At 61.8% G+C, this 22850-nt stretch overlaps 2 protein-coding genes across 3 annotated transcripts in view; one reads left to right on the forward strand and one right to left on the reverse strand.

Annotated features, from left to right (window-relative positions):
- Positions 1 to 21007, reverse strand: part of BEGAIN (brain enriched guanylate kinase associated) — a 44156-nt gene extending 23149 nt beyond the window's left edge. For both annotated transcript variants that reach the window (XM_039884225.1, XM_039884224.1), the window contains exons 1-2: positions 20840 to 21007; positions 3873 to 3901 (exon numbers count right to left, since the gene is read on the reverse strand). In XM_039884225.1, coding sequence (XP_039740159.1) covers positions 3873 to 3901; positions 20840 to 20881 — 71 coding nt within the window. In that variant the 5' untranslated portion in view covers positions 20882 to 21007. The remainder of the gene's footprint in view (positions 1 to 3872; positions 3902 to 20839) is intronic.
- Positions 20880 to 22850, forward strand: part of LOC120619782 (atherin-like) — a 12673-nt gene continuing 10702 nt past the window's right edge. The window contains exon 1 of the mRNA XM_039884359.1: positions 20880 to 21144. Within this exon, the coding sequence (XP_039740293.1) occupies positions 20880 to 21144 (265 nt within the window). The remainder of the gene's footprint in view (positions 21145 to 22850) is intronic.

The following is a 22850-nucleotide window of genomic DNA, read 5'->3' on the forward strand; positions in this document are numbered from 1 at the left end:
AGCTGCCCAGACATCCATCATCGAATAAATAGACTGAAGTAACTTCGCTCACAAATGCTGTACCCCGAGACAGCCAGCCACAAACGGCGCCATACACCACCGAAGGCGACTCTTGCAAACATGATGTTTTGGTGAGAAAGAGCCAGCCCGAAACCGTGGCTGAAAGACTCCATGTATGTGAGGTTCTAGACCAGGCAAGTGAAATTGTGTGTTAGGTGTGCTCTCCATGTAGGTGGCCAGACTGATGAAAACAGGACCTTTATCACAAAAGTCAGGATCCTGGAGACCTCGGGGGATCTGGAGGGGCTGTAATGGGAAGGGTCTTGGGGAGAACTTGGGGGTCTGGCAGCATTCAAACTGGCCCGGGTGGTGGTCATCAAGTGGTTGTCCTAAACTTCATGGATCTTGATTACTTTTTCTATATGTTCACGACCGTTCACAACTTTGACAAATTCTCTTTTGGGGGGAGGGGCGGACTCATTCCGGGAATAGCTCTGGGTCTCCTGGGCACCTTCTGAGTCCCAGATGCCACGTGAGGCGACTGACCTGCTTTCCTACATGAGCAGGGGACTGAGGCTTCCACAGAGAAAGGAGCTTCCCCAAAGACACAGAGCGGACAAAGTGGCCGCGGCAGGGGGCAAGGGCCGAGGGGCCCTGTGCAGAGGAAGGCAGAGGAGGGGATTAACTTGAGGATTAGAGGCACAGCTGGCTGTGCACACGGAGAGTCTAGCTGGGACTTGCTAATTTCGGCAAATACTTGAGTGTCACCGGAAGAGTTTTTCAAGCGGTCAGAGGCAGGAAAGCTGAGTGAGCAGGGAGGAGCAGGGAGCAGGGGGCAAACAACAGGCCAGAGCGGAAGTGGCCAGAACTGGGGGAGCCCTACCGCGTGCCAGCCCTTGCCAGGTACGGGAGCTGAAGAAATTGAGGGAAGAACAGAGGACACTCCAGGTGGCAAGGAAAGCCCTGGGGACCTCCCCTCCCCACCGCTCACCTGTCTGCCTGAACACATCCTGTGTCCTCAGGCCCCTGGGCCTTTGCACCTCTTGGAAGGCCCATCCTGGCCATCCTCCTTGCAAACTCCTATTCCTCCTTCAAGTCTGGGCTCAAGTGTCCCTGCTTCCAGGAAGCCCACCTTGATTCCCCAGGCCAGTGTCTCCAACCCAGGATCTCTGCAAGGATCCGTTGATGGACCAGCGTCCCTGCTCTGAAGGGTTGGCCTGGGTCTAAGTGTGACTCAGTGTCTGATGTGGGACTTGGTACACAGAGGGGGAATAAAGCCGATTGGGGGTGAGGGGCAAGAGGTCACAAAAGCCACAGAGAAAAGGTGACAGGGAGGGCAAATAGTTTGTCATGTGGACGAGAAGGCAGGTGGAAAGGCGTTCTGAGCAGAGGGAACGGCGCGGGCAAAGGCAGAGAGCCATGAAGGTGACAGCTTGTTTGGGACACAGAAGCGACAGCATGGGCTGGGCGGCAGGGAGTGGGAGCCGGGGAGCTGGGCCGAGGGCTGGGGCAGGGAGAGCCCGGCTCTGTCCCTGCCCACCCCTGGAGCTGTGGTGACATAGCTTTTCTGCTCACTCAAAAAGCGCTTCCTGGACCAACCCACAAGCCTGGGGTGGTGCAGGGTGACAGGTCGAGGCTGGGACAAAGGGAGGCCCTCTCGGTTCTGGTCCCAGGCCCACGCCGTGCAGGCAGGAGGCACGGGCCCCCCAGGACCCCACACCGGGACCCCGGATGCGTCTTCCCTTGCCTGGGAAGCCTGTAGTCTGTGGTTCCGATGCCCCATGGTGACCCTCTGCCTGGGCCCTGCCATGGGCCAGGTCCCAGTGGGAATGTCAGCCATGGTAGCTCACGTCATCCCCCCAACAGTCCTGCGTGGTGGGGATGGTTAGACATCCACCTTATAGATGGGGAAACTGAGGCCCAGTGAGGATCAGGACTCGGGTGACTCTGAGTCCGTGGGACCCCGAACTCTGTGACCTTCCCTGTGGGAGGCCATGCTGACCAGCTTCCCCTACATCCCTCTGGGCCTCTTGGTTCCGGACCCCTGGCACTAAATTCGGGACAGAAGCCTCCAGGGGCAGTCCTCTCACTGGCCAGGAAAGAATGGTCTGGAAAGGTCCTTTGAGCAGCTCTGAGAACACTAATGGGATGAGGGGGAGGGGGCGGCAGGACCCTCCCTAATTCTGGAGGCTATGCTGGGTCCTGCCAGCTCCGGAATTCTGCCTCAGCTAAAAGGCCATGTGGCCTTCCGGACTCAGCCCAGGGCAGCCCTCAGCCCACCAGGCAAAGAGATGCCTGGCTCCTCCAGCAGCTGAGGCGGTGGATCTGCCACCTGGCTCACCTATGCACCTGAGTCCCCAACCGGGCTGGGCCCTGTCTCTGCTACTATTCCCCAGGGCACAAAGAGGGGTGCTCAAACGCCTTGGCGGAGCATGGAGGGAGGGAAAAAGGAAGAGAGCCACAGAGGGGCCCCCCGGCTGGCCTCAGGGAACCCCATGACTGCTACTTCTGCCTCAAGCCCCAGCTGTCCCCTCTCCCACAGGGCTCCCAACCCTGGTGTGGGTACTAGTGAGACAACAGGCAATGTGGGGTACCTGGGAGGGCGGCGGGGGTTCAGGCCTGAGCTCATCTGTGTGGCCAGAGCCAAGGCTGCTGCTCTCCGGGCCTCACAGCGCCCCCAGACCTCGACCATGACATGATGGGCTTGCCTGACAGACAACAGGTTTTCTGTCTGAGCGTCTGCAACCTCAGACTGGGCCCCTCCTCCCAGCCCAGGGCAAACTGGTCCTGGCCCTGAGGGACCCACAAGGCAAGGCTGCACTCCAGCTCAGCGGCCAGGAGATGGCCCTGCTCTAGTGTCCAGTCTGGGGTCTCTGTGAGACCACCTGTCTGTCCCAGGCACCTACCTGGGCATTCCCAAGTGATTCACCCACAGCACTTACTAAGAGTCACCTGGGGAGGCCCCGGCCCCTGGCCCCTAGACTCCTCGCCCTGGACCGAGCCAGGGCTCTGCCGGCCCCCTGTGGAATGGGTGACCCTGCCACGTAGAGTCTTCCCCACGGATGCCGATTCTGGCTTTGGGGGCAGGTGGGGGGGCGGGGGCGCGTACAAGAGACCCGGGACGGATCGACAGTGCCGGACCCTGCGGCCGAAGCTGGGCCTGCTGCCCACACAACGCCTCGGCTCAGACTCCGGAAGGAAAACCCAGGAAGGCTGTTCCCAAAGTGGGGGTCGGGATAGCCAAGGGAAGTCTCGGAGGAAGTCGTGAATATTCAAATCCGCCGATCCCGGGCCTGCCGCGAAGGGCCGCGAAGGGCCGCGAAGGCAGCCGGGGGAGTCGCAAGGGCGCAAAGTTTAGCACCGGGAGGGAGGCCGCAGGGCACGCTCCCCAGACGCCGTCGCGGGATTCCCCCAAAATGGCTCCAAAACGCCACTGCCGTGGCCAGCCGCGAGGACTCCATCCCCCATCCCCGCCCCCACGAGGCGTAAACTTAAAAGCTCTGAACCAGGCAACTGTCAGCTGGGGGGTGGGGGGACCAGCCGGCGCCCGGGACCGGTGCGTAACGGCAGGAGCGGAAACGCGGAGGGTCCCGGGAGACGATCGAGAGTCCGGGACGGGGCGCGCAGACCACCGAGGCCGGCCGGGGCCTGGTGGCGCACCCCCCGCCCCCAGCCGAAGCGGCCCCGGCCCGGCCGAGGCGCCCCCCGCGCGCGCTCCCCATCGTCTCGCCGCGCACACACGCACCACACACCGCACCCCAGCCCGGGCAGCCTCTCTGCGGGCGGGCCCCGGAGACGCGCTCTCCCCTCGCCCTCCGGCGCCCCGACCCCGACCCGGCCCGCGAGCGGTGGCACGAAGACGCTCCACTCACCTGAGTTTCTCCATGTCTGCGGCAGAGGCCTGCGAGAAACCAAACGACAGGGTCAGCAGGCAAGAGGCGTGCGCTCCGTGGCCGCGCCGGGCGGAGCTGGGCACCGCGGGCACAGTCGGGCGCGGCGGCGGGGCACCCCCGCGTGGCGCGTGGCTCGCTCCGTGGGAAGCCCGGCCCGCGCGCCCCCAGCCCCCAGTCCCCGGCCGCGGTCCCTGGGACTCAGTGGGTGGCGGCCGAGTAACAGGTGAGCCCGCCCGGGCCGCCGCGCTCCCCAGCACCTAGTTACGCCCCCCGGGGAGGGGGCTGGCTCGGGGACTTGGGGTGGCACGGTCCGGGGCGATCCCGCGCTCGCCCAAAGGAGGGGGACCCGGCTGGGTCCCATTAACTCTCCCCTGGCCTTGCCTCCCCCTGCCACCCCCCCTGCCCGTTAACCCTTCCAGCCCCGCACCCCCTCCCGGAGAAGCCGAGCCCCGGCACCTCAGAATCTCCGAGTGGGAGAATGTTCGGATCGGGGAATTGGGGCCGTACGGGAATGCAGAGCCCGACACTCACACGATCCGAGGGTGATGGCATTCAGGACCTCAGACTCCTCAGTCAGGGACCCCGCTGCCCTCAGATTCTGGGGTTCCGGGCCTGGCCCGCCCCTCCCGGGCCCGAGGGATTAACCCTTGCGCGCCCGGCTCGCCGGCGGGGCTCCCTGCCAGGCTTGCGCAGCAGACCCGCCCGCGCGCGGCTTGGAGACCCTCCCGGCCCAGCCCCGAGCAGCCGGGCAGCCCCGCTGAGCTCCAGGCGGCGGGACCCACCGTTGCCGTTAACCCTGCGGGCGCCGGCGAACCACAGGGACCGCGAGCGGCCCGGGCGGGATCGCACTTCCTGCGCGGAGCGGGGGGCGCGGGGCGGGCCTTCCATCACTCCGGAGAGGCCGCTCCCGGGGGCTTTCTCCTGTCTTTCCGTGCCATGGCTGGCAGTAAAGGGGGACGGGGTGCTGAGCCCAGGGACCACGCGACACACCTGGGAAGACTGATGACTGCCCATCCCGGCCCCTCGCGCGGGGCGCCGTGGCCGCGTCCGCCGGGAGCGCGCTCCGCTCCGGTCCGGGCCCCACGCCGCCTCCCCCACCGCCCCGCCGGGCGAGGGCGCAGCCCGGCCGTCAGCGCCGAGCTGGGAGGCCTGGCCCGGAGACCTGGGCCAGACTCGGCCACCACCTCCCCGGGTGCGCGGGCAGGCCTTCCCGGGACTACCCCGGCCTCAGTTTCCTCACCTGAAAGCTGGGGTGGGGGGTAGGGGGCAGCGGACGAAGCGCTCTGCTGCCCTTCATCACCGCGGGCTGCGAAAGGGCCGGGATGGGGGAAGGAATTTCAGAAGAAAGGATCCCCGGGGTGCCTCGGATGAGCGGCCAGACGCGATGCCCGACACTCTGAAAGTTGTCTGAGACCGCGAGTCCGGACCCCCTCTGTGTGTCTTCCTCCCACAAGAAGAAGATTGGCTGCTCAGCCAACGCCTCCCCCAAGCCCCCCATGTGCCCCAGGCCCACCTTCGCCACGTCCCCATCACCGTGCTCGGGGCACTATATCCCAGCATACAGCAGGCGCTCAATAAAGACGGACAATGCATGCCTGGATCCTTCGGCACCGCGACTAGTCTTTTCCTGCCTCTTCCCTTCAGGCTGCCGGTTCCCTGCAGCAGGAGCCCTGTCCCTTCTCCAGCAGCCCNCAGCACGCAGGGTGGGAGGAGCCGTCTTTTGGGAGGGTCAGCCCCAGCCAGATTCAGAACCTAACCCGAAAGTCCAAGGGCTGTCCATCCACGGAGGGCTCTTCATTCATTCATTCATTCATCAGCTCTGTTCTAAGCTCTCGGAGCGGGGACAGGGCAGCCAAAGGGGCGAGCCCGGCCTCCAGGGGCTAATGGTGGAGAAATGAAACCCGCACTCCAGTCCTGGGATCGCCCTCAGCAGAATAACAAAAATAACAGTGACACCTCCACCCACCACCCCGCGCACGGTCGTTCGCTGAGCGGGGCAGGGCGGCCGGCAGTCCCGGGCTGCGGCGCGGACAGCTAAGCGCCGGGAGAGGAGCCCAGCTGGGCTCGGACCCCAGTCCTCAGAGGCCTCACCCACCCGGAGGTGGGGACATCCCTCAAGTCTCCAGGTGCCTCCATCACTCACAGTGAATGACTTGCTAGGAAGTTTGTCTAAAATTAATAAGGATGTATTAAAATTTAATTTAAAAAAATCTAGCATTAATTATTTATATTGAATGTTTCGGCTCTTCTAAAAGGCCTGTCTGGGAATTTCTCCCTCAGGAAGGGACTCTGGGAGAGGCTGCCGAGCTCCCCTGGTGGCAGGGGGTGGGGGATGGGCAGGGCAGCAGCCAAGGAAGGGAAGGGGTCCCTTTACTTTGCTGTTCCAGAATCCTGCCTCTGATCCTACCGAGACTTCTCAAATGCTCCCCAGACCCGGCGCCTGTGGGATAACCACTGCTCTCACCCTTAAAGGCCACCTCCTTCAGGCGGTCCTCCAGGGAGACCCAGCAGAGTTGTTGGGTTAATGCCCCCACAGCACCTGTGGGCTCCCTGGAGTCGGGCCTGTCTTTCCTAGCTGTGTCCTTGGACTACCCCTGCTCCTCCGCCGGGCCGGTGGGGGGCCGGTAAGTCCTGAATGCAGGCTGCTGAGCAGTCATGGCTGTGTGTGTGGTCGGGGAGCAGGGATGGCAGTGAGGTTGGCCTTTTGGGGAGGCGTTGTGCCTTTGGCAATGGTCTTGGTGTTGGTGTCAAAGCCCCGTGTTTAAGTTTTGACTCTGCGATTCATAATCACAAGGTTTGGGGATGTTCCCGAGATGCCATTTTTAACCAAGGCCAGCACACGGAATGGCTCACTCACAGTGCCGAGGCTAGCCGAGGGCTTCCCGGCGGGCTGGGCAGACTCTGCTGGGGGCACTGCCTAGGCATCCGGCCAAGAAGTGGTGCCTCTGCTCTGGGAGGAGGGCAGGGGCAGGTGGGGACCTTGAGCATGCGGGGCCTGTGGGACGTGCAGGGACCCCGGTGTGAGATGATGGGGCAGAAAATACCCTCAGGGACCCTCTGGCCCCTCCAGAGACACACAGGCACTTAGGGTCCCATACTCTCCTGACGCAGGTGGGACACAGGCGAGCACTCAAAGTGCTGTCAGAGGGACGGTCCACCCTGCTTGGGCACTGTCCCTCCAGGCCACCCTACATTCACAGCCCAATGCCCCTTCCTGCAACACACCTGTGACCTCGTTACTGTCTGCCCCGAACTCTCTGCTTGTCCCCTCTGGGCGATCCAGCCTAGCTGTCACCTTGATTTCCCAACAACAACATGTATCTTACTTGTTGGCCAAACTAGACTGTGCCACACACCCCTGCCTCAGCCCACCTGCCACCTCCTCCCTCGAGTAGTCTTGGCCGCCGGGCCTCCCCCCTGATGCCTGTCCCCCCAGGCCCTGGGCTCCCGCAGTGACCACCAACACTACCTGCCTCCTGATGCCGACTTCCTTCACTTAAGCCCTGTGGGACTCCAGAGACTCAGGACTGACCACCCTGGGTGGGAAACAGTCCACTCTTGCTTGCTCCACCAAGCAAACCCCATGAGACCTCAATCTCTCATTTTAATCCTCCACCAGACTTGGGCTGACTCTTCTAACCTTAAACACAGATCACAAAACAGAAGCTAAGGAAAAACATGCATGTTGCAGGCAATTGCTGTGAGACAGGCTCTGATCCACCCTCTAGGAGACTGCCCTGGTATGGTGATGCACGCGCGCACAGTGGGTGTTCTCCAGAGTAATGAGACTGGCGGCACAATTGCCGCCAGTCGAGGCTCCAGGAGGGCCTGTTCAGTCCTGACTAGGCCCTGACCCTCTTGGCTCCCTGCAACCGCCCCTCGGTTGGCTTCCACGTGACCCGCGGCTGGCCGCCCGTGCTGACACCAAACTCGCCCAGCTATCCACCACTCGGGGCCTTTGCGCTTCCCTCACACATGTCAGCCTCTTTCAGAATACTTGCCTGGCTGGTACCAACTATAAACCACCCATCTGAAGCATTAAGCCCTGCCTATCACCCTGCGCCAATAAATAGGCCCCCAGTTCCCCCCCAGGCCTTCTCCTTGAATACTGTGTCTGCCCTGGGAGCCTGACTAAGACATCCATGACGGGTGGCATGTGAAATAGATACGCCTTGACCCTGGCTAGAATCTACCATAGCAGGCAACTACCAGCTCTCAGCCCGTCAAATTCACACCATCTCGTGCCCCTCCCCAAAGCCCACCCCACACTGGAGGGCCCCCGAGCCTGACTGGTACCCAGCGCCCCGCCGGCATCCAGCTCCGGCCCCCATGAGCAGATGTGTAAATCTCCTACTGGACCGTTTGGCCAGGTCCCATTGCTGCCCACCCACTCCGAACTGTGCGGTTCTCAAAACTGTTGAGAGGGGTAATCAAGGCGGCTGCTGGGTGCCAAGGGTCACATCTGGGACATGGGGGCCTGGGTTCTGGCCCCAGCTCTGTCTCCCACTCGTCCAGCGAAGGTAAGGGGTCCTGCTGTCCCTCGGGGCTGGGGCTGGCCTGCCCGCCCCTAACCTCGGCGCTCAGCCCCCAGGGCCTCCCCATGTCTACGCTGGGCTCCGGCTTCTTCGGTTTCCCCCTTATCCTGCTCCCCCCACCGCACTTCCAGGTGAAGAACCAGGCCAAAGAATACGGAGGGCAGAGATGAGGCCTGCGGTGAGGGACAGATCCCAGGCGTGGCCAAGGCAGGGGCCACCTACCTCCCACCGAAAGCAACTTGGGCCTCCTATGCAGCCACGTGACCTCGGGCAAGGCTCTCAGCCTCTCTGAGCTCCATCCTTCATCTAAGGAGAATGGAAAATCTTCAGAGGACACTGTGAGTAGCAAGGGGGCCTGCGTGGAAGTGACTCTCTCGGGAACAGAGCTTCTAGAGGGCGATGAGAACTGGCCTTTTAATTTGGTCATCTGGGGTGGCCGCCCTTCTCAGACGCCTACGCCACTCCTTGATTTCTTGCATTCATTCAGCAAACGTTCACTGTGCGCCCTCTTCCAGGGGACTCAGCAGCGAAGGAACGAGAGGAAGCTCTCTGCTCCCACGGTGCCGACATCCTCGAGGGGGAGACCGATTGCATAAGACAACAGCGAAGTGTCCCTGTGCCCCAGTGCGTCCGCTGGGACACTCTGCTGAGAAGGGAGGACTGGGGTTGCCACTGCCAACCAGGAGGTCAGGATGAAGAGTGAGCAGACTGGTGGGAGTAGGTGCCTGGAGAGCCTGGGGAACACCCAGTGACCAGTGGGGAGCAGGGGCTGAATTGGGGGGCCTCATGGGCCATCGTCAGGACTTTGGTTTCCATCTCGGGGGATCAGAAGTCGCCCCCAAAGGCTGAACAGAGGAGTCTCTGTCACATCGCTGAGTGGAGGAGACACTGAGGAGCGAATGCAGGGCCTGCCGGGGGCGTCCAGCTCGAGGCGCCCTCACAAACCCAGGCGGGTGGGGACCGGGGTGCGGGTGGGAGAGGCGCTCCGATGCCCTGACAGACGAGAGGTGGGTACGGAAGGAAGAATCGCCAAAGACGGCACTGAATGTTCGGGCCCGAGCAGCTGGATGTGGGTGGGGAGGGGATCGGGGTTCAGATCCCGGGGTGTCTATTAGGTGTCCAGCAGGAGCGTAGACAAGCGGCTGGGCACGTGGGTTTGGAGCTCAGAGGAAGGTCCGGGAGAGGTGAATCTGGGAGTGGTCGGCATAGAGACCGCACTCAAAGCCACCACACTGGATGAGATGGCCAAGGCGGCGAGTGCAGATGGGGAGCATGAGGGGCTCTGCCCAGGTCAGGGTTCAGGGAGGGGCAGAGCCATCGAGACGGAGAAGGAGCAGGCAGGGAGACAGGCGGAGAGCAGGTGTCTCCAAGAGCGGGGAGGAACTGGCAGGGTCACAGACCGTGTCATAGGTGAGAAGCTGGCCTTGTGTCCCTCGGCATACCCAGGGCTAGCCTGTGCTGGACACACAGTGGGTCATTCGCCAACACTGTGGTTGTGACACCAAGGTGAGCCACTGGGATCTCTCTTCACGTGTGACCAGTGGGCACTTGCCCAATGTCACTCAGCAAGTTGGGGACCGGAACCCAGGCCCTGCCTGACCTGCGGCTGTCCCCAGACGGGGCCAAGAATGACCTTCCCCCTTGGGGTTCCAGAGGGCCTGGCCGTAGGCTGAGGGCTGCCCCCTGCCACTCCCTGCCCGAGCCCCCCGCTGGCCTAGCTCTGCATGGCCTCTGCGGGTCCCAGCTGCGTGTGGCTGCAGAAGGGCCAGGCCAGTGGCTGCAAACTGGCCTCCGGAGCTAAATCTGGCCCATCGGCATGTTGTATTTGGCCTGCAAGAGGATTTAAAATTTTTTAAAACATTTGAGCCAACATTTAAGAATTGGGAGAGTTTACATTTTAAAATCCGTATTTTTGGCTTCTACTGAAATTTTGGGAGATTTGGCAACTCCTGCCCACATTCCCACGTGGAAACAGTTGGGGAGCGGGGAAGCAGCTGCCCCTCCAGAGGCGGGAGAGGTGCTGTCCAACACCCAAGCTCGTCCTACAGACGGGGAGACCGAGGCCCGGAGGGTGGAGTGACTTGTTGAAGCCCCTCAGACAGAATCCAACCACCCAGCCAGCTTCTCCCTCCAAGACCCTGGCCCTGTTCTTCTGACCCTTTTGTTCTCAGGAAATGGCTGGCTTGGGTCATTCACCCCATAGTATGAGTGAGCCTTGGTCCCAGGTCTGTGGACAGTGATGGCTGGAGGTCCCAGAGACCTTCTACACTGGTTTCTTCTTTGCTGGACAATGAAGGGGAGGACCAGGGTCACCCGTGGCCACTCAGCCTGATGGGACAGAGACAGAATGGACATCCGGGGTCCACCCCTGGTTCGTGGCTTCCTCCCTGAAGCGCTTAGTGGTGAAACTCCAGGCATTGTCCTCGAGAAATGGCCTGCAGGTTGATGACTGGACGCCACGGGTCTGCCCTGCTCCCCCAAAGCTTCACGTCCACGCTGGGAACTGTTCTAGGGACACAGGCTTGTCTAAGCCGGGAAGGCAGGGGACACGCAGGAGAGGGGCTATCGTCATCCTCATCGCCATTGTCATCCCAGGGACTGAGTGCCTGCTGTATGCCAGGCTCCATTCACCCATTATCTCTAATCCCCACCCCTCACGAGCAGACATGGAGGGGGCCGTGGCCTGCTGGGCTCAGCGTCTGAGCCTCAGTTCTTGGTCTGCGAGATGGGCCACTCCTCTCTCTCTTACTGGCTTGTTCTGAGTATTTGGTGGGAGGCTGGAGCTGAGGGGGCCCAGAGTGGGGGCCCAGAGTGGGTGCCCACCATGCGATACAGCCCCGGGGGGCGGTGAAGTCAAGGTAGGAATTGATGCCCAGCTCCTGCTCCAGGGAGCTGACGCCAGCAGCTCGGGCAGGACACTCCTGGCCGGGCCCTGGCACAGAGCCTCACACTCCCCGCACCCGCTGTTGACTCTGATGGTCCCCAAGGCCCTGGGCTGCCTGGCAGCCCCGAGAGACATGTTGGAGGAGCCTTGAGACAAAATCCTCCAGAGGCCTAGGTGTCGCGGGGCTCCCCTCGGGCCCAGTGGTCCCCAGAGTGAAGTCTGTGAGGTGTGCAGACCCCACAGCTGCAGAGGCAGGGGTCCCAGGTCGCCGGGCCCTTGTGGAGGAGGCTGGGGACACGATGTTCCTGGCTTCCTGCTGGATGCTTTCCCCGTGACAAGGCGAAGGAAAAATCACACCCCTCACACTGCCTTCTCATGGCTCGAGAAACTGAGGCCCAGAGGGGGTGGGTGACCTATCCAAGGTCACACGGCAGGCAGCAGACCCTCGAGCTGACCGAGTCCACTTCAGGCTGAGAACTCCGGGCGTGCACTGAGGCCGTGAGCAAGAGTCAGAATGGCGCCAGGAAACAGTCAAAAACCATCGGCCATCGCGCTCACTCAGAATTTTGTTTTTAAAGCAACCTACCCCACAGAAAAGCCATTTTGGGGGGGCTGGTCGAGATCCCCACCAACATTGCCTTGTAGCCCTCACCTCCGTCCTGTGCTGGGAGAAGTTGGGACAGAGGCCCTGGGGACAGAGGCAGCATCCCCAACAGCCCACAAGGACTCACCCTGGCCCCAGGGGACACAGATGTTTCGGGGGACAGAGGGCAGCGCCAAGGCTGGGGTGCCGCCTCCCTGGGGTGCCGCCTCTCTGCACAGCCCCATCTCCAGGACAGCTACGGTGTCACGGAGTCTCTCTGCCCCGCCGCCTGAGGCCCGACTATGTGTGTGCGGAGGTGCTGAGCCCTGCCTTTAGATCCGAGGACGTCGGATGGAGCCCAGACTACTCACGTGACCCGGGGCAAGCGCAGCCCCTCCCCCAGAGCCTCAGCTTCCAATGTCAGGAAACGGGTTCAGTCATGAAGGACATGCACCCCCCCCACCCGCCTGACGGGACTACGACAGCCTACCCCGCGTGGAGGGTGTCTGAGGTTTGGAAATTCAAAGGCATAACACGGAACCCCACGGTAAAGGGCTGAGCGCTCTGCGGATTGGTGGCGATGTTACCGTTACTGCTCAGGCACACGCAGTCCTGCCTGCCTGCCCCAGAGACAGAAATTTCACCTTAGAGATTCATTCTTTCGGCACCGAGGTCTTCCCTGTTGCAGCTATTAAGAAAAAGGTGGTTGGAAACTCAGAGCGGGTCAGCCGGGGACTCGTGGGGAAATGGCGCACGGAGGGGGCAGGGAAGGGGCCGCAGTGGACCTCCGCCCCGCTGGCTGCGGGGGGTGGGGGGGTGATCTGGGGTTGAGACTCACCTGGCTTCCACGCTCGCCGCTGCCCACGTGAGGCCCACTGGTCTCCGCCACCCGGCCCGGCCCCCCTCTGCTTGTAGCCTCGGCTGCTGCCTCTGAGGACGGCGGGGGGCTCAGGGCCAGGGTCTTCTCTGGGGCTGCAGCTCCCGTGAGCAGCTCCTGGGCCAAGCTTGGGCCTTGCTCACCTGGAGGGGGCTCCAGGCTGCGGCCTCTGAGCCCCTGGAAAGCTTCCAGGGTCCCAGGGTCCAGTACCCGGAGAGTGACCTCATCCAGGAACCTCGAAAAGGGCAGCCTGGCCTCCCGTCGCCGGCCCAGGTGGGCGAGGGGGCCGGTGGCGGGCGCGTGGCCCGGGCTCGGGGACTCCGGGGCAGACAGCCGGCCGGGTGACACCCCTGTCTCCTCCCCACTGGGCCAGGCCGCCCAGCTGCAGAGGGATGTCAGGCCCTCGGGGCTCCGACCTGCGCTGGGGCTCAGTTTGTGGCTTTGAAGGTCCTCACTGCAAGTTCCCTTCCTGGGGGCTTCGGCCCTGGGCTCCATGGGGGCGCCATGGCCAACCTGCCTGGGGCCGCTGGAGTCAGGGCGCGAGGCTTTGGAGCTGGTCGCCGAGAGCATCCCTCTTAGTCCATGGTCAAGCCTCTCCCAGTGCTTCGCCAACCCGTCTTCTCCCCACGGGGCTGGGATCCGTACGTCCTTTTGGGGTGTCAGGGCCGCCCATCCCTCACTGGCCAGAGTGATCGGCCGAATGCTCGCCTGTCCGTCATCGATCCAGAGAGCGTGGGGCAGGGCGGCGGGGGTGACCCTCCCACCCCTGAATCGATTCTCACTACATGGGAGCTGGGCTTCAGGGCTTAGAAAGTGCTAGAGAGGACAAGGTCATGTCCTGGGCTCTGCTTCTGTCTGGGGAGGCAGTCTGCACTGGATGAGCGCCTGCCGAGGCCCCGGGTTGGGCCTCAAATACTCCACACACGACACCCGGTGGCCGTCCCTCTGCCAGCTGGGGTGCTGGGCACGTATGTGCAGTGGTCATGGCCACCACGACAGGGCCGGACCAGGGCCTGAGGAAGGAAATTAGAACTGCACCGGGCGGCAGGTGTGGCGTGGTGGGGACTGCTGGTTACCTGCTGTTCTCTCCTTCTCCCTTAGGAAGAACCCTCATTTTATTCCGGGAAGCAAGGCACATAGCTAAAAAACTGCATTTCCCAGGCTCCTTTGCAGCCAGGGGTAGCCAATGAGATCAACAGAGTTGGGTGTGACTTCTAGGAGAGCTCAGCAAAAGGGATTGGAGGGCTTCCCTGTACCCTTTCTGCTCCCACTCCCCACCCTCTTGCTTCCTGTCTGGAAAGCGGGAGTGATGGTTGGAGCTGTTACAGCTCCATCGCCCTGGGAGGCAAACTTGTGGCAGGAGCCATGCGTAAAAAATGGAGGAGCAGAAAGACCAAAGGAACCTGGGTCCCTTTCGGTGTGGCGTCATCACACCAGACCACGGCCTCTGCTTCCGGCACTTCTTTAACTTGAGAGTGATAACCCGCTGTCGTATTTAAGCCATGGCTATCCTCAGTCTCCGCTCCTAGCAGCTGCTCCTCGGTGACACACGGGGGATGCAGGGAGGAGCGGCGGCTCATGACCCTGTGAGGCCAGAGCACTTGACACATGTGGGCCCAGGGTGCAGTCAGGTGGGGTCAGGTGGGGAGGCGGAGGCGGAGCCAGGCCTCGGCTCTTCCTCTTCTGTGTGAAAGGGGACGACGGGCCTGTCCCTGGCGTCTCAGGAAGCCAGGGGTCCGGGCAGGACTCCTTCCTGGGAGTCCTGCATGAGCCAAGGGAAGGTGTGCTGGGGGGTGGCAGTCCCAGGCCCTTGGCTGGCCAGCTGGTGGCCACCACTATCCCCAGCGCTGGGCAGTGGTGCTGCTCGGAGCATGGCCTAGGCTCTCCTTGGCACTGCCTGCTCATGGCCGTGCCCCAGGGCCCCACCCACTTAGCAGTGCCCAGACACCTCACATCAAATGCTGGGGACCCCTTATTTGCTGGGCTTCTCTGGATGACCCACGGTACCCCTGACCGAACGCCCGAAAAACTCCATGAGCTGAGCTGCCCTAACCCCTCCCTGTCCCTCTTCCCTGACCCCACCCTTAAGCACCAGTTCCGGCGCGTCTGACCGCCTCCCTCTATCCCGCCATAGCCTTGCTGGTTCCGGGTGCCACCATGTCTCACCGGGACACCTGCAATCACCCCTCCCCACGGCCCCGACCACACCCCACAAACATGCCAGCATGAAATTTTAAAATCACAGACCAGATGACCAGACAATCATATTTCACGTACCCCGCGAGGCTCTTATAATCCAGTGTCTTCTGTCTTTGCTACTGTGCACCGCTCCCCGGCCCACCCCTGAAGTTCCTATCAAGTTCTTAAACAGTGCGAAGCTCCATCTGGCCTCAGGGCCTTTGCACTTGCAGCTCGCTCTGCCGAGGGCACTGACCTCCTTCTCATCATCGAATTCCCCGCTACCTTCCAGGCCCAGTTCAACGGCCTGTCGCCTTGCACCGCCTGTCGCCTTGCACCACCTGTCGCCTTGCACCGCCTGGCTTAGATCAGCCGCCCTGCGACAGCCCCGTGCAACCCCTGCTGTTCTCACGCTGCGGCCCCTACCGCAGCAGATACTCTCGTCCCCATTCGCTTGTTATCTGTGTCCTCCTCAAATGCACGCCCCACTCTATCCCAGGTCTCCACACGGGGCCAGGCACATAGCAGCTGCTCGGCAAGCGGTTCTCAAATGAACGTGGAAGCGGATGCATCACAGGTCCAGGCCGTCGGTTTGCAAGGACCTGCAGCGCGGTGTGAACCTCCCCCGGGCTGGGCACAGTGAGGAGAGCACAGGGAGGGACCGCGGGCTCTTGGGAAGGACACAGTGTCCCCCCTCCGCAGTCCCCTGAGGGCCACCTTTTCACAGCTGGACAATGCCCTCCACAGCAGCAGCCATCCAGCCTCTTCGAACAGGGCTTGGAGGCCGGCAGATACAGGGTCAAATTCCTCTCCAGCAGCTGAGCAGGACCCTGGGCAGTCACATCCCCTCATTGCACAGGGACAGAGCAATTCCCAGCTCATGGGCAGCAGTGGGAAGAGGACACATACTGGATGCCTTTGACACAGAGCCTGGCACCTAGTAGGACCTCAGGGCTCATTAGGACGGGGCTCTGATTTGCCCATTCCCTGGCTTGTATGGTCACAGGAGTGTTCTCAGGGCCTTGGCCAGCCGGTCCTCCGAGCCTCTCTCAGAGTTGCCGGCTGCATCAGACAAGTTCCCGTTGTCATAACAACCCACTGGCTCTCAGCCGCCTGGGCCCGAGGCCCTGGAGGATGCTGTCGGCTGCCATGCTCACGGCCTGGGCCTGCTCACCTCTGGCAGCCTGGGCCGCCTCTCCTGGCGCGGCAGCCCAACCTCTTAACTCATCTGTCTCAGCCCCACTTCCTGAGCCCCGCTGTGTGGCCCCCGGGCTCTGTGCTGGACATGGACATGCACTGTTGCCCGAATCCTTGCCAGCCCTGTGAGGTGGGGCGACCGTGAACTCTGTTTTATGCTCAAAGGAGCAGAGTCTCAGGGAGGCGAAGTGACTTGGCCGAGGTCGCACGGCTCAGACGTGGCAGACCTGGCGTAGGAGCCCCAGAGGTCATGCACTCACACCGTTTCCTCTCCAGGACCCCCTCAGCCCCTCCACCACTGCCTGCGCCTTTCCCTCACTCTCATGGGTGGGAAGCTGGTCTTAATGAGCTCCGAGAGGAGGGACACAGCTGCCATTGCCTCCTGGGGCTGGAACAGGAAGACCCAACCATGGGGCGCTGGCGGCTCCTGTGGGTCGGGCACACTGGGCATCTGCTAAGAGCTCAAAGCTCCTTTAATTCTCCTAAGCTGACTTCCTGAGCTGGGAGTTGCCACCCACTTCGCAGAGGAGGGCATGGGCTCTGAGGGTACCTGGTGCTTGCCTTGTGCCGCGGCCTTCGGCAAACCCTGACGGGCGCATTCACCTTCCGTAAGCCTCGTTTCTTTGCAGAAGTTTTTACTACCTCCTCCTTCTACAGATGAAGACATCAAGGGTCTGAGAACATCAAGGGTTTGAGAATCCTCACACTTGTTCTGTTAACCACTTGGCCTCTTTGCTTCTGGATATTTCTGTGCTGGCCCGAGACCCTGGAGGGTGGCCACGTACCTTAGCTGCCTCGAGTCCCCAGCATCCACATACCTGCTCTGTGCAGTTCAGATCTTCCAAGAAGTACCCCACCCCCCAGGAAGTCCCTGCAGGAGTCCCCGCTGATCACCCCGTCTCTATAAGAGGCTGCACTGTGGCCTCCCTGAGTGTGTCTTCCAGCAACAGTAACTGGAGAGGCCTAAGGCCCCCCTCGCCCCAGCCCTGCAGCCTCCCTGCTACCGTGTCATATAGCAGGGACAGGGGGTTACGTGAGCCAGATACCAGCATCTAGGGAATAAAGATGTTCCACTCACCCGACCACCCGTCCGCCCCGTAACCATCCAGCCGTTAGCATGTACCTTCCGTGCATCAGAGCACGCGTGCGTGCTTGCACCTGCCATCGGCTGACACGTACTCGCCCATCTACTCGTCCGGTCATTCCTGTGCCCATCCATCCACCACGCATCCATGGATCCTTCCCTGTCTCTTGTATCCGTGCATCCATCTCTCCATCCACGGATGCATCCGTCCGCCAACACGTGTCCATTCACGCACCGATCCACCCCTCCATGCTTATATCCATGCATTCATTAACATACAGACATGCACCTCTCCGTCCATCCACCCGTCCATTCCTATTCCCAGCGTCTTACTGACATCGTTCAAGTCCTCGGCCATCTACCCCAGCACCACGCATCGACTGCATCCGTTCACCACCCCTCCGTTTTCACATGCCCGTATCCACCCATCCTCTCGCTCATGGTCCTGATTCCATCCGGCCCTTTATCCATCCATCTGTTGACATCTATCCATTCATTTTAGATCCATCCCATTCATACCTATCTTGCCACGTGCATCAGAAATACATCCTCCCATCTATCAGTCCACCCATGTATCCATCATTGATACCTTAGTCTATTCATCTAGTCCTGTATCCTTATCCATTCCTCCATCCATCCTCCCATCCACCCGTCTGTCTCGCCATTTACATCCATCAGGTTCTCCTCTTACCCATCTATTCCTCTAGCTTTCTACCTATCCATCCACTGCTTTGTCCTGCTGCACGCTTCCCATCCTCGTCCGCCCGTCCACCATCCATTCGCCATCCCCTTCAGTCTACCCACGTTGCTTCTCCACCCATGTGCCCCATAATCCCTGCGCACACCTCCTGCAGCATGACAGGCACTTTCCACGCCCATCTTCACCAGGCAGGGCCCAGTCTGGGCCCATCTCCCTCCCTGACTTGGTTCAGGTCCTGCTAGTTGAAAAATGACTGCAGATCCGCAGTCTGGTTCAGAGCTGGGCACTAGCTGATCCCAGGTAGCCCTCAGCGGCTGCTGTACTGGCCTCCAGACTCATGGCCTGCTGGGGCTGTGGCCACTGTTGGGTCACTTTCTTGGCTGGGGGGCAGGGACACCTACTGCACTGGTCAGGGTTCGGGTGTCTCGACAGACTGAGCTCTTGAAGGGCTCACCTAAGTGGCCCCAATGAACGGCATGGAGTGGGGTGCATTTGGAGAATATGCTAGGTGAATGTAGAATTCACTCATTCATTCATTCATTCATTCACTATAATATTAGACCAATAGAGGCAGCTCTGGCCAGCTTCTTCCCCCCAACAGCCTACCACCTGTGCCTGCTCTCAGGCTGCAGAAGTCTGACTGTGAGAGCTGCTGAGCCCAGACGCTAAGCCCAGAGAGGGCTGGGGCCTTGCTTGAGGTCACACAGGGAACTCAAGACCCTGGACTCCCATGCAGCCCTCTCTCCCAGGCTGGTCACTAGCAGGAGAGGGAACCAGGAAGGGACTCTGGGGCGGGGGGTAGAGGTGCAATTCCAGGCCAACAGAGTGAGCCTGGGGGTCACTCTGGTTTGCCCCAGGGATCTTTACCTGCTTTAAGGGGAGAGGCCACTTCTCCCTGCCCCAAGGCTATGCCCTTGACCTCCAGACTCCAGCAGGACCGAGCCGCTCCTGATCCCTGGACTCTCCCCCTCAGGCCCAGGCCTTGGCCTGTGCTGCTACCTGGACACACCTGTTCAGCTCCCACTCAGCCCTCGGGCCTCATGAGCCTCCTGGAATCTGGAAAATTATATGTAGACTGTCAACAAACAAGCCATGGATTCACGGATTGCTCTCATTCCCTCTCTCTCATTCATTCATTCACTCATTCATTCTTCAACATCATTAAGGACCTACAGGAGTAGAAGAACCACTTCCAAGTGGTGTGGTGATGATGTGTGGCTGGCACATAGTAGGTGTTCAATAAATGGCAGCCATTTGTGGGCCAGACCCCGCGCCTGAGCCTTTGAGAGTGGGTGGGATCATCTTCCAGACCGCTCTGACTCCCTTCTCCTCCCTGACCTGGCAATATCTCTCTCCCCACACCAGCCCACGGAAGGCTCGTTTCTCGGGACTGAGGCTCCAGGCAGCCCTTGACCTCCCTACTCAGACCCAGGTGCGAACAGCTCCAGGTTCTGATGCTACGAGGAACACAAAGCACAGGGGATCTATAAATATGAGACGATCGCTCAGAAAGGGTCCTCCCGCAGCCCCGCCGCGCCCCAGCCGGCGAGCGAGCAGCCGGGAGGAAGCCGCCTCTGCCTCCGTGCTGGCTTCTCTGTGCCGCCCTGATTACAGTGAGAGTCAGGAAAATTAAGGGTTTTCGGGGATGCTGCCAGGGCCCGTGCTGCTGCCTCCCCGCCCTGCACATCACAGATGCCAGGCAGAGCCGCCTCCAGGAGCCACTTGCCCCAGCCAGCGGTGCCACACATGGCCTGGCAGAGTCCACACACCACAGTTTATAAGGGGCTTTCTCCCACAGTCCTCCTTGGCCCTAGGAGTGGGAAGGGCCTCTGCTGTGGTTGGTGGGAGACCGGGGTTCAGAGAAGGGAAAGGACCTGTCCAGGGCTGCAGAGATCTCGGGCACTGGGGCCTCAAAAGGAGCCAGACCTGTGAAGACCCTGTCCCAAGCACGGCCCAAGGCCTTGACCCTTGGTCTGCAGGTGGGGTGACCTTGGCCATCCAGGCCTCCACATTTGCAAGCGCTCCTCATTCAGCCACCCCCACTCACTCTGGGGTGCCTACTCCAATCCTATCTTGCTGGCTCAGGAGACTCCAGGATATCACCCACGCTATTCCTGCCCCCAAAGAACCACACTGGCAATGGGGTGTGGCCCAGACGAGGAAGGAAATACCTCTACACCAGGCAGGAAGCGGAAACGCTAGGGCAGAAATTCCCATCCAACGTGCTGGGTTCCAGAGCACACTAGCTGAGCGGCCCTGGGCCAGCCCTGAGCCTCAGTTTCCTCTCCTGTAACTGAGGAATTAACAGCACCTGCCTTGCAGGTGCTGAATGAGAGAGAGGGTGTCTGGGGCTGGCGCGCGCCCACACTCTGCACACGCTCAATGAACCGGCCCTGGTCCAGCCTTTTTCGGGCTCCTGGGTCTTTCTCGGTGGCCGGCCTCCCCCAGCGGGGTCTGGCCCTGCCCCCTGACGCAGGGCAGGAGGAGGCCTGCCGGCCCCCGGACACAGCGCGAGCCCCAGACCCTCAGGCCTGCCCTGGCCGCCGGTCCCACCCTCCCTCCCGCCGCAGCGACGCGCGTGGTGGGGGTAAGGACCCCGCCAATGGGCCCCGGGAGCCCGGACCGGCGCTCTGGGGACAGGAGAGCGCGCGGAGGCCGAGTCCCCGCCCCGCCCCGAGAGCGCCCGGCTCCCCAGAGTGCCCGGCCGGCTCCTCCCGGCCAGCGAAGCGCCCGTGGCGGGGCCCTGGCCCACCAGCACGGGAGGGGGCGCCGCGGGGAGGGAGAGGAGGCCGAGGGGGGGGCCCGGCCGCCTCGGTCGCCGTGCGGAGACCGCCCCGCGGCGTGGGTGGCCCCGCCCCGCCTCCGCGCCGGTGCCCGCGCCGCGCCCTCCCGGCTCGCAGGTACTCACCGCCCGGCGGAGCCGGCCCGGCCGCCGGCCGCCCGTCCACATGGCCGCGGGCAGCTGCCGCTCGCCGCCGCCGCCGCCGCCGCCCCGGGCCCGCGCCCTGCCCGCCGAGGCCGAGCGCTCCCGGAGCCGGCGCGGCCGGGGCTCCCCCACCCCGCCCGGCTTCCCGCAGGGAGCGCCCGCCCCCCGCCCCCAGCCCGGCTCCCCGCCAGCCCCGGCCCCGCGCAGCCGCGGCTGGATCAGCGGCTCCCCCCGCAGCGCCCAGCCGGGGCGCACTCGGGGGGCGCGGGGCCGGACCCCGGTGCTGGGTGCCACGTGGGCGCCGGAGCCGGGAAGGAATGGCGGCGGGGCAGGGAATGAATGAACCGTGCGAGCGTGAATGGCGGAGCGCATGAATGAATGGGTGCAGGGCGCGCGCAGGGGAGGAACGAATGAATGAGGAATGAATGCACGAGGGGAGACGTTGAGTCCAAGAGTGAGTGGGCCCCTAAAGCCGGAGGCCCTCAGTACTGACCTGTGCAACGCATTCAGCCATTCATTCAGTCCCTCGGCATTTATTGGACGCCTCCTGTATACCAGCCCTGCACTAGGCCCTGGGGATATGGCGGCAAACAAGCCAAGTTCCTCCCCTGCCGGAGCTCACATATTTCAGAGGTGGAAACTGCAGAGGTCGAAAGGGCTTGTCCCCGCCAAGCTACCCCTAACCCCCACCTGTCTGTGGCTCTCTCCATCACCGCAGGTGCCTGACCTATCTTCCTCCCCTCCCTGACCCAGCACACCTGGAACAGGGTGGCCAAGTGATGGGGAGGGTCTTCCTTCCCGGGAGTCTCGGGAAGGCGATGTGACCGCTGCAGAGTCATGGTTCTTCTGGGAACCTCCAGCTGGAGCACCCCCTTCCTGCCCCCAGCAGAGCCCCTGAGGAAGGGTGCAGGTGAACCATGCCCTCTCCTCCCTGAGCAATTGGGCAGGGTGATTCTAGTGGTCCAGGCCAGGAGAGCCCCCTCAAGAACCAGCCTCAGTTCTCAGGGCATCAGAGCATCCTGGAGGCAGCTGGGCCAGTCTGCCAGCCCGGCCCACCCAGCAGCAGCCAGCACGGGAACTCAGGAGAAAGCGCAAAGGGGCTCGGGAGGCCCCGTGTGTGAGAAAGAGAGGTCACAAAGCCTGTGCACTGGACCCCCATCCTCACTCAGGACGTGGCGGCCCACAGTTCACACGTGTTTATATCACTTCCAAGCACAGGGCAGATGAAAAGATGCTGCCAGTGAAACTTTATATATTTTAAATTCTTTTATTGTGGTAACATATACATAACATAAAACTTACCAGTTAAACCATTTTAAGTGTACAGTTCAGCGAAGTTAAATACATTCATTGTGCAGCCACGACCACCATTCATCGTGGATTTTATATGTCGGATCTTTGAAGTTTCTACGCACTCATTTAATTAGGGGAGCAGGATGCTACATTCAGGCCCAGGACAGTGCTAAGAAAAGGCAGAAAACCAATAAAAAGGAGACAGGAAAAGAGTGGCCTGCTGGAGCCCCGTAGTGCCAGACGAAGTCCTCTCTCTCCTCCCCCTTAGGCCGTGGGGACATTATTGGGTAACAAATGGAAAAAGGGAGTGCGGGGAGGTTTCCAAGCTCCCCAGGGCAGGGCGAACATCAGGGGACACTCTCTGTCTCCAGGCGCATGGGGCTACCTATGCTAAGGACAAAATGAGAGGTGGCAGCTCAGGGCCAAGCTGTCCACAGCCCTCCCACAGGGCCGTTTCGGGCTCACCATGGGGCTGGGCTCTGTTGGGACCTTGGCTTCCCCATCATGAGTAAGGAGGGCAGATGCTGACCTCCACTCCTGCCCTCTTGGGTTTGACACGGGTCAGGCCATGTGGAGGCTTGGAGGCAGGGGCGTGAGGCAGCGGGAGTCCAGGAGACCCCAGCCCGCCAACCCCTCCCCGCCCACCAGCCCTCGTGTCCCTGCCCTCCCCAAGTGGACGACGATAGTGGTGGGGTGTAGA

This window comes from Pteropus medius, unplaced genomic scaffold, assembly GCF_902729225.1.
Source record: "Pteropus medius unplaced genomic scaffold, Ma_sr-lr_union100, whole genome shotgun sequence".
NCBI lineage: Eukaryota > Metazoa > Chordata > Mammalia > Chiroptera > Pteropodidae > Pteropus > Pteropus medius.